Source organism: Apteryx rowi, unplaced genomic scaffold (genome assembly GCF_003343035.1).
Source record: "Apteryx rowi isolate R43461 unplaced genomic scaffold, aptRow1 scaffold_173, whole genome shotgun sequence".
NCBI lineage: Eukaryota > Metazoa > Chordata > Aves > Apterygiformes > Apterygidae > Apteryx > Apteryx rowi.
This window is the reverse complement of record NW_020448008.1, coordinates 991,260-1,002,051: the sequence shown is the minus strand read 5'-3', so window position 1 is coordinate 1,002,051 and position 10,792 is coordinate 991,260. Positions and strand designations below refer to the sequence as shown.

Here is a 10,792-nt window from a genome sequence, read left to right as displayed (position 1 = left end):
GCCCGCCGCTCCCCGCCGGGCCCCCCGCTCCCGGGCCCGGTGTGCGGGCGCGGGGCCCGTCCCGGGTCCTCGGGGCCGCGAGCTGCGGCTGGAACCGAAACGCCGTTCCAGCAGGCTCGTCCAGCGCCGCTGAACACGTTGTATGGAGCTGCGTTCAACACCCGCCTCTCTCCTCCTTCTCTGCAGGCCATGATAAAATCCTGCGGTGCCGTCTTGAGTGGGTGAAGTGAAGGGGGAAGAGGGGGGCCGAAAATGCCCAAGCAAGCGGCAGTGGCCGCCGCGGTGGCGACCCTGCTGGGCGTCGCGGCGGGGGCCCTGGTGTTGTGGAGAGCCGCTCGGCGACGGAGAGGAGCAGCGCGCGGTTGGAGTCAGCGAGGAGAAGCAATTGGAAACTCGGGAGGTGAGGAGCCGACTGAGGCAGAGGATAAGGAGGTGCTTTCCGTCTTCGCATCTCCCACCTTCTCCTGGGTAGAGAGGATCCTTGGTGCCAACATAGTGATAGTTTCGGAGCAGGAGGAGTGGGACTGTGTGGAACCATTGCTGAAGAAAGAGCTGGAGAAGTGGCCAGTGCTTGGAATTGACTGTGAGTGGGTGAGTGATCACGAAACCCCTCTGCTTTGGATCACAAGGCGGAGGGAATAGATTGGGGCTTGTAACTGGAATTCATCTGGGGGGCAGTGATCCCTTTGCTTGAGTGGATACGACAGTGTCACCGAAATCAGTCACCGACTGACTGTTGAAACTGCCTGCTGTCTGTCATGAAACCAGTGAAGTATCTGCCGCTTTTGATCGTTCTCACATTTAAGTCTGCTGACTTTTTAATTCTCTGGTTGTATTCATTTGCTGAACTTCTGGGATAAATCAGATATGCTAAGCATGCGGTGATAGTTGTTGGGCTATATAGCATTGTACRTTTTGTATAATATCTCTTTCAAGGTGATTTAATAAAAGTAGTTTGGGTTTAGACTATTTTTAATCTACATCTATATTTAAGAAATATATATTTTTTAGATAATAGCCACACAAGAAGAAAATAATGCTGATATGTAGATAGAAAATAGTGGGCCTACCAGAAAGCAATGTTCATCTTCCCCTTTTACATTTGCCTATGTGAACTTTCAAAACAGGCATTGAGCCATTTATAAAGCTTGCCTTTGTCATTAGTTTGGCTGGAAATTTATTCACCCCACATACATTGTTCAACTGTGGCTTATACTAATGAATTTGCCATAAACAGTTATATAGGGGGTTGCTGTGTGCTGATGTGGATTAAAAAGCATGTCTTCTACCAGCTCAGCTGTGAGGGGGAAGGAAGGGTGAAGAGGGGGAAATTTCTCTAGTAGAAGCATGGTAGGAAGTAGCTATGGGGCAGTAATATTGTGAAACAGACCATAAATTTTCAGTAAAAAGTTTGAGTCATCTAACAGCATTTGACTGTATGGCCTGGTAGGTTTTTCCTGACTTATGTGGGCTCTTTTGTTGCAATTTGTTCCAGCCTTGGTACTGCTAATAATACTGTAACCCAAACTCTGATTTTTTTGTTTTATTTCAGGTATCTATGGAAGGAAAAGCAAATCCTGTGTCCCTCCTACAGATGGCTTCTTCCAGCGGCCTTTGCATTCTTGTTCGGTTGCCCAGGCTTGTTGCCAGTGGACAGCCTGTCCCAAAGACTCTATTGGACATCATGGCAGATAGTACTGTTTTGAAAGTTGGGGTAGGATGCTGGGAAGATGCTTGCAAGTTACTTCAGGATTACGGCTTTCCAGTCAAAGGGAGTGTGGATCTACGGTATTTAGCCATGAGACAGTGGTGAGTTTCTAGTGACAGCGGCAGTGCCTTGTTTGCAATGAAAATATTTAAAAAATAATTTGTGTATGCTGAACAATGCCAGGCAGGTAGGAATGCTCAGGATGGTTAGAGCATGGGCAGTGACAGCAGCAGCTAAAGAACGTGTCATGCTTCTACTGCGTGTTCTTAGTGGAAATTAAACCTTCATACATGTTAATTGTGCCTGTAAGTCTCCTCATGTATTGCCCATATGGACTGTTCTGGGTACCATGCTTCAGCCTGTTAGAAGTCCAGTTGCGATGATGTAGCGCAGTCAGAGTGATCACCATGTAATCAGATGTAACTGCTTGAAAGTACTGGATGGCAGTACCACATGAGCAGAACTGCTGGATTACAGGATTTCTTGAAAAATTACAAAAATAAAGCAGCTCTAACTTTCTTTTCTAATAACAATGCTTCCATTAAAATGTTACAATTGCAATACTATTTTTCTCATCCTTCATTCATCTTAAAATAAAATGTTTTACTTGGGAGTATTCTTCACATATAATATATATGTACCTGGGTATGCTGTTAGTGATCTGGAGCACAGAACTTCTGACCTGGTGCACCAAGGACAGATTTCTTGTCCATTGGTGCTTGCTGGGCACTTGAGCAGCCAGGATTCCTGTGAGTCATTCCTAAATCTCTCACTCCTCAGAAAGTGTCCCTAGTCCTGGCTCTTTGATTAAGTGGCCTATGAATCCATGGAGCTGATGGTCCATCACTCTATCATAGAACTCTTTATTTAAGAAGCAGATAGTTTAGAGCCGAACACTTCAGCCTTAAGCATTACCAACTCCCACCCTTGCATGCTTTGCATATTGCAGGCATTAGATCATTACTAAATCTAGAAAGGACATTTTCGTAGAGATGAGGGAGAGGGCCTGTAAAGCTGACAGGCAGCTGTATGCTGTTTGAGTGGGAGTTATGCATCATGTGCAGCAGCTCATGGTGTTCTGACGGGAGCAGGTTGTACAAATCTGTCTGAATTTGCATGCATGTTTGGTGTTGTCTTTAATGTGTTTGTTTCACTTTCTTTGTTAAGGAAGGATCTACTTCACGACTGCCTTAGCCTTAAGTCTTTAGCAGAAAAAGTCCTGAACTACCCACTTGACAAGTCTTTTCATGTGCGTTGCAGCAACTGGGAGGCAGAAGAACTGACACAAGACCAGGTGTGTCTTTTGCTTCAACTTAGTATTTCGGGAGGAAGAACAACCTTGTCATTAAAGGAAAGGCATTGTAATAGAGAGATCTGAGGCTTCTCCCAGTTCTGCCTGGTGTGTGTGACCATGTGCTGAAGTTAATTTCAGACTGTGCCTGAGTTTCTCTCTCTTTCCATAAAGATCATTTTTTGTCATCCTCCCTGAATTCTTGAGCTTTGTTTCCCTTTAATCCAGGCGGACAGATAAAATCACTTGAGCTGCTTGTGTGTCCCAAACACCACCTTTTTATTATTTTATTTTCTCCAATCTATATCAGTGCAACAAAAGAGAAAGACCTCTCCCTGCAAACCTTGTTCACAGTCTTTAGACTGTCTTGGTTCCCCTAATTGCTCACTTTTTTAAACAATCATGCTGCAGATGTCTAAAAAATCAGTGACCAGTAGAGGGGCTGACAGGATAAATAATCACACACCGAAGATTAGTAGAAGGTGTGCTAAGAGAGGCCTTTCTTTACAGCTAGGAAGGGCTTGGTGGGGCGGGTGGGTGTTTGAGGCCTGGCTGACCTGAGAAATTTCCAGTGGGTGCCCTTGAGGTTCTGCTGAGCGTTTCAGGCCTGATTTGCCCAGAAAATTTTCCGTGTCTTGCGGTTTCTGGAGGAACCCATGAGTGTTTCAAATCTGGCTGATCTGAAAAAATGTGGGGTTTGTGGTGGCATGAAAGTGGCACTCAACTGCCAGAATTTTTGTGAACTTTGAAATGAAATAAATCCAGTTTCTGGTTTTACTCTATCCAGTGTTAAAGACTGATAATGTTTGGGAGTATTTGCTGTGTGCCAATATCACAATGTCTTTACTTTTTTCTCCAGATCCTCTATGCTGCTAAGGATGCCCAGGTCTCAGTGGCTCTGTTCCTCCATTTGCTGGGATTTGCCTGCTTTCCTGATACATCTGAAGGTGAAAACTCTGTTGCTGCTTGGGAAAAAGTACTGCGTAGGTGCCAGGGCTTGGTGGATATCCCATTTAGAGGAAGACGGAGTGGCAGCACAGGAGAGGAGAAGAGTGGAGAGGCAGGCTCCCCGCAGAAAACGAAGAATCGGAAATCTGCTGCGAACAGCCAGCCCTCTGGCAGTCAGCAAGTGAGGGATCCTCGGAGGCAGAAGCGAAAGCCTCTGGGTGTGGGATATTCTGTAAGGTAAGTTTGTGAGCACATTTTACTTCTTGCATTGCAGATGGCAAACTGAACGATCCCTCATGGTCTACTCATTAACAAGGCAGATAATGTGAGCCAGGAAAAGGAAACACAGGACCCAACAGTCATGGGAGTGAGATCCTATTTTGGTTTTCCCATTTCCCTCAAGATAATGCTAACAGTGACAGCAGTGCTCAGATCTGTGCTAGGTCATGAGTAGGTTGAGGGGGTGTCTCCAGCTTTTGCCCTTTCTTTGCACATGGAGACATTAGCTCAAGAGTGGAGGCCCAGCAGGAGACATTTGGCTGTCAGGGTGGCATTTACAGCCCAGAGAGCTGTGCCCTGTCTTCTGCAGGGAAAAGGTGGCAAACTGGGCAGAACTTGTCCTGTGAGCAGGTTTATACCATGCTGCTCCAGATCAGTGTGGTGACAGAGATGTCAAAGTACTGAGTTGACCTGAAAGAGGGGCTTGGGGAGATGATGTGAGGTGCCAGAGGGCACAGGAAATACCAGTCTGCTGTGGCCTCAAAGCATAACACTTCTCTGTTGACCAGGGGTAGAGAGGAGGTGATGGTATTTCTTGGTCTCACCGGGCAGGAGTCAGGATCCCTGACCAGTGGATTTTTTTTGTGGGGCAAATCCTAAATTCTTATGGCATTTTCCTATTGAGACTTAAGTTGTTTTTGTTTTTAAATTAAAACAACTTGGAGAGGTCTCTTTAAGCCTACTGCAGCAGAAGACATGGAGAACTGGTAACTTTGCTTTTATGTTTGGATACAATCTAATATAATTTAATCACATGGATGTAGGAACTCTAATTGGCTGTAATTGTCATTGTTTGGAAAGAAAAATTGGCATTTCAATATTTGTTTTCTCCTTTTCAAGATTATTGGTTTGGCAATGGAGAGGAGACATTTTAATGGAGTCAATAATATTGATTCATTAGCAGTCATTAACGATATTGTGTTGTAGGCAATAAGATCCCTTCATATTTCTTTTTTTACTGGAAGCCAGTGTCATACAAAACAGAAAGACTGTACCTCATGGGAGGAATAAAATCTTGAACAAAATTGCACTTCATGCTAAATTGAGATCTCACTATGTTTATTTATTTATTTTTTTAACCAAGCTTGATTTCATGAGAGATCACTCTAAAGCTAGTTTAGACTCACTGTTTCATACAGTATCTCCAGCGGTCTGAAAATGATTTCAGAAGTCCTTTTCCACTCTTCCTTTCTATAGGCATGTCTAGTTTGAATGTTTGTTTATTTAGGATCAGGAACTACTCAAATTATGATGATGATTGAGCTGAACTGCTGATACTCAGTAGAAGCAGGCCTCTAGTATTCTTCACTGTGTTTCTTTGTTCCTCTGGCCCCATGGATATCGGAAGAAATCCTTTTTGTCAGATTACTTTGCCTATAAGCCAACCTTTTTAGCTGGTAGGACTCTGCTGAGGGAATGCTTATTCGTGTGATCCTGCTGGAGAGAAGAAAGAAAGGAAACTTTTCCGCAGCATTTATCACTGGCCAGTTCCTTCCAGGTGCTCTACCAGCCCAGCCTCCTTCACCATTTGGTTTTGTTTGGCAAAGTAAAGAGATGGGCTTTTTTGGAGAACAGAATCCTTCCTTGAACTGCCACACACCACCAGAGGATACTCGAACAGGATTTTTCCCCACTGACTGAAGTTAGGTGCCTGCATTTCGCAGGAGCTAGGAGTAGAGCTATGTTTCAGCTCTGCTTTGTTGTTTCCGTGCTGTCTGGTGTTTGGGTTCTCAGTGCTCTAAGAGGCTTTTTGTATCATTTCTCTTGGATTAATGAAAACATTGCTGTTCAGACTAAGTTTTAGAAAATGCCTCTTAATAATAAGTTAATATACATGCTTAGGGCAGCTGATTCTTGAAACTACCTTGTCCATACTCATTTAGCTCATCTTCCTTTCTAACTAGTGTTTTTTTTCCTAATGATTTTTTTTTAAATTTCTTTTATCATTGCTGGCTTCTTTTGAAATATAAGATTTAGAGTTGCCAGTTCTATGGGTAGTAGAGTAACAGAGATACCTCACAGCCGAATGTGATGTARCTTTTTGAATGTTCTGCTTCCCTTAGCAGCAGCCTGTGTATTACATTGCTGAATAACATAAATATTTAGGGGCACTCCTGTGATTCAGAGGAGACTGGGTGAATTGCAGTGTGGAATGCATGTCTGTAGAGAGCCTTGTTTTTTTGGCATGCTGTTTTAGTTGCTGCAGTGTTGTCCCTGTTGCACAGAAAATCTCCGCTGTATGACAACTGTTTCCTGCATGCACCAGATGGACAGCCTCTGTGCACCTGTGATCGCAAGAAGGCTCAGTGGTATCTGGACAAGGGGATTGGAGGTGAGTGTACCGCTCTTCCTGTTGGTATTGAAAGAGCTATTTTGCCATGTTTCTTAGATAGTAGGGCATGGACTTCTGTTATCTTTTCTTTTGGAAATGCTTTTGGGGATTTATCAGGAAATCTTCCTTTTAGCATTCTTATTCTAGTTTTCAAATGCAAGTTTTTGTTGAATATTTATTTCGCTTTATCCTTTCAGAGCTGGTTAGCACAGACCCATTTGTTGTGAAGCTGCAGTTTGAGCCTTCAGGACGTCCTGAGTCTCAAGTTGATTATTATCTGACCGTCAAGGAGAACCTGTGTGTTGTGTGTGGCAAGCGAGAGTCCTACATCCGGTGAGTTGTTTAGTGGGGTAAGAGAAAATGCGTCTTGTAGAACAAGACTGAAGTCTGCATCTCATTCAGCATCCAGAAATTTCGTTAGTGGCCTGAAATGTCATGCTTGTTTATATTTTGGATGGGCTGTCACTGTTTGAATGCCATGTGATCATATGTATTTGGGTAAGTTTAACACTGAACAGGCCATCATTGCTTCTTCTTAAAGAGGATGGTGGAATCAGTCTGTGGAGAACAAAGTGTATGAAATATGTATGTGTTGCAGTTTGAATTATAGGGAGCAGCAGTATGCAAACATACACTGTTCTGATGGCATCCTCTTCTGAGAATAGCTGTACTATTCTTCGGTACTTATTTCTTACAATTTTAAAAGGCTTGGGTGAGCCTGACATCTGTGAGGACAGAAAGAATGAGATTTTTGTTTTTACTGCTGCTGCTGTTTAGCTGAGAGGTATGTTTCTCATAACATATTGTTTTATATTTCTACAGTATGAATCACTTATTTTTTAACTGAAAGCAATGGATTTCAAATAAGTAGAGGTTGGAGAACCTTTTGGTGCACTCAGGGCCCTGACCCTGGTGATCTTTGTTTTCCTCAGCTTTTAATATTAGTTGTGTGCCAGGAGGAGGAACTGGGGTGTAGCAGCTCCAGCCAAACATAATGCAATGGCTCATTTGTCTTCTCCAGGAAGAACGTTGTTCCTCACGAATACCGGAGACACTTTCCCATCCAGATGAAGGACCACAACTCCCATGACGTGCTCCTGCTCTGCACATCGTGCCATGCCATCTCCAATTACTACGACAACCATCTCAAGCAGCAGCTAGCTGAGGAGTTCAGTGCCCCCATTGGCTCCGAGGAAGGGGTGCGTCTGCTGGAGGACCCCCTGCGCAGGCAGGTGCGCTCGGGGGCCCGAGCCCTGCTGAACGCAGACAGCCTGCCTGACCCCCGAAGAGCAGAACTTCTGCAAGGCATTAAGGACTTTTTTAACACGGAGGCAGTGACCCCAGAGATGCTCCAGGAAGCAGCTGGTCTGGAAACCAGGTATAACAGCCTATTTGGTAGATGTAATATTTTAGTCATTTATTTTAGGCATGTAAGTTCTACAAAAGGGTGTCTACACAAGGATCCTTTGGTAAATATTAATGAAGCAACAAAAACAAATCCAACAACATTTGCAGAGTGAGGATCATACATGCTGACTTTTTCTCTCAAAGCTTTTTAATTAAAATAAAACAAAACCCATTCCTGGTCTCCTTGTGATATCAGTGACCTTCCCTAAACTAATGTTGTTGGGCTAAGAAGTGTCTGAATTTGTGACTACTAGGAGTTGATCTGCACAGTGAAAATGAGCCTCTAAAAAGATAACTTCATCCCTAGTATGAGCCTGTGGAGTCTGAATTTATAGTACTCCAATGCATTTAACTAGAAGCCAAGGAGAGAAACAAAGTAGTTCTTTGTGCTGTGTCCAAAGACTGTAAGCAGATAAGCAGACCATAGATTTCTTACTATGTTTTTGTTTGCTCCTGCCCCATGGTCTGTGAAATGCATTGTTTCCCCTCTTGCCCCTTTTCCTCTTTCTCTTCCAACAATCTCCTTCCCTTCTTGCTCCCCCCCTCACCCTCATCACTGTTCTATACATCTTTTGAAGGGCAGATCAGGGAGGCAGACTGAAAGATGATCATGCGCCAGGTGCACCAGAAGTTTCCTCTCTACCTCTTTCCCAAAGCCTCCCCAAAAGTCTTAACTAATATCAGGTTTTGCTGTTTGCATGAAGACAGTATTTTCTCCTTGTTACGCACACTGCTGTTTGTTGCATGCTAGTGTTGTATCTCAGTACCTATTCAGGCAGGGAGTTCGGTGGCAGGATCAGAGCTCTGGAGAGCCTAAGGTGTTCTTGCCTTGAGAAATTTGCAATCTGTCTCCTGAGAAGCTTGTAATGTGCCTTGAGAGCTTTGTTTAGTATTGCTATAAAAGGATAACACTTTCTCATTTTGAAGAATCCACCTTCCCAGGGCAGCTGTGTTCCAGAAAGCAGCCTGACACTGAAACAAAGCATAAAACTCTCCCTCCCAGGTCCCCTCCTGGTTAGCTCCCTGTGCTGCTGTAATTAAGCAAGTCCTGCTGCTGAAAGTACCTTCAGCATCTTGCTGTTCCTTCCAGATACGTCTGGGGTCTGACCGTGGGCTTGTGTACTAAACTCTGCTTGTGTTCTGGCAGGATTTGYAATGAGAGCTATATGCCACATGGGCTGAAGGTGGTGCAGTGTTTTGCTAAAGGAGGCCTGCGCTCCCTGATGCAGTTGGAAAGATGCTGGCGGCAGCATTTCTTGGACAGCATGCAGCCCAAGTACCTCCCAGAGCAGTGGTCAGTGGACCATAACCACGGGAAGCTGATTCGGAAGTATGGGGAGGATCTTCAGATTGAGCTGTCATGAGACTGACTTCCTGGAGAGACTCTAGATGGTATCTAACGGACACATGTAACTGAAGGCGGAAGGACTATTTTTATTTCTGTTTTTCCACTAACATCTGGGCCTGCGTTTGTGCAGTGGCTCCACCAGGTTTGGCATTTATAGAGTTAAATCCTTTGAATTGAATTTTATAAACTGGTTTGGAATTTTTAATCCTAGACTGGATGTGTGACTTGCTACAACTTTTTTCTGTGTGAATGGGCTGATAGGAGCCTGTGTGTTCAGGCAGAGACACCTCTGTCACTGATTATTTCAGTGCAAGAGTGTAATACTAAGGGGACTTTTCTTCTCAAAGTCACTGTGGAGAGTTGCTTTCTACTCTCCCAGGATGTCAGATGCCTCCAGACCATCTCTTTTTAACAGATAGTACGATATGTGAACCTTTCCAGGTTTTCCAAGGATCCCTTGGCTGTACCAGGAGGGCCTCTTGAGTCTCCTGGTTAAGTCTCCTTTCTTTGTTTTTGGTACAGTTGCATTCATATGAGTTCTTGGGAAAGAATTCCTGCCAGAGAGAGATTTCTTGTTTGGAAGTGGCGAAGAAACCGCATCTCTTTTCTTTTTTTGCGGATTCTGAGCAGTATCAGCATTGTGGATAGGCTGCTGAGTTTTCCTGATAGTGGCTGCCTGATGAGAAGTGACATTATTTGACTCTGGCAGTGTAGAAGCACCCATGTCACATCTCTGACTTTTTAAAACTGGTTCCAGCATCACACTGTTTCTAAAAATATTACTTCCCAATTCTGCCTGTTTATGATGAATAGTTTGTGGCAGGTATCTTTTCACATCAGAGTGAAATGGGGTCAGATGTCTTAAAAGGGATGAGAGGAAATAAAATTTTACTTGAAAACCAGCATCTTTTAAGAGGACAGAGCACAYGTGACAGGAAGCTGCAACTCCAGTGTTCTGTTCCTGAGTCTGACTTGTTCTTTGGTGAGCAGGTCATACTCTCTCCATGTCTGTTTCCCTGTCTCTAAAGCGGAACTAATAATACTTACCTACCTCACAAGGGTGTTGTGAGGACTAATTAATTCATGTTTTTGTAAAATGCTTTGAAAATGTAAGCCAGTATGTGCTAATTATTACTGTTGTTTTCTAAATGTGCTCCTGCCTGACTTCTCTTAAATATTTATGATTTTTGCCTGGTGCTAGACTTCAGTTAAATATAACTTTTTAAAAATAAATAGCCTTTTCTGTGAAACTAATTTTGATGACATTAATTGTATTAGATGACTCTGTTTCCCCTGAATGATGAAGCTATGCTTGAGTTGTAAAGATCTTTTTAAAAAAGTTTCAGTAGTCTTTATCCTTCTGTCCTACTAGCATATACAGTGCAGTTGATGCATATTTCATAATAACATTTGGCCAGAATCCTGGCCTTCCCATGATCATGGCTCAAACTCTCCACTGTCTGATAATTCAAGAAATTG

General features: G+C 43.6%; 1 protein-coding gene across 1 annotated transcript; it reads left to right on the top strand.

The window, feature by feature from the left end:
• The first annotated feature begins 98 nt into the window (after window positions 1-98).
• EXD2 (exonuclease 3'-5' domain containing 2) lies at window positions 99-10,563 on the top strand. The gene is made up of 8 exons (XM_026060957.1): window positions 99-591; window positions 1,553-1,809; window positions 2,876-3,002; window positions 3,859-4,184; window positions 6,452-6,558; window positions 6,756-6,891; window positions 7,580-7,936; window positions 9,113-10,563. Exons 1-8 carry the CDS (start codon window positions 253-255, stop codon window positions 9,327-9,329), a joined length of 1,866 nt encoding a protein of 621 aa, XP_025916742.1. The 5' UTR covers window positions 99-252; the 3' UTR covers window positions 9,330-10,563.
• The last annotated feature ends 229 nt before the right edge of the window (window positions 10,564-10,792 follow it).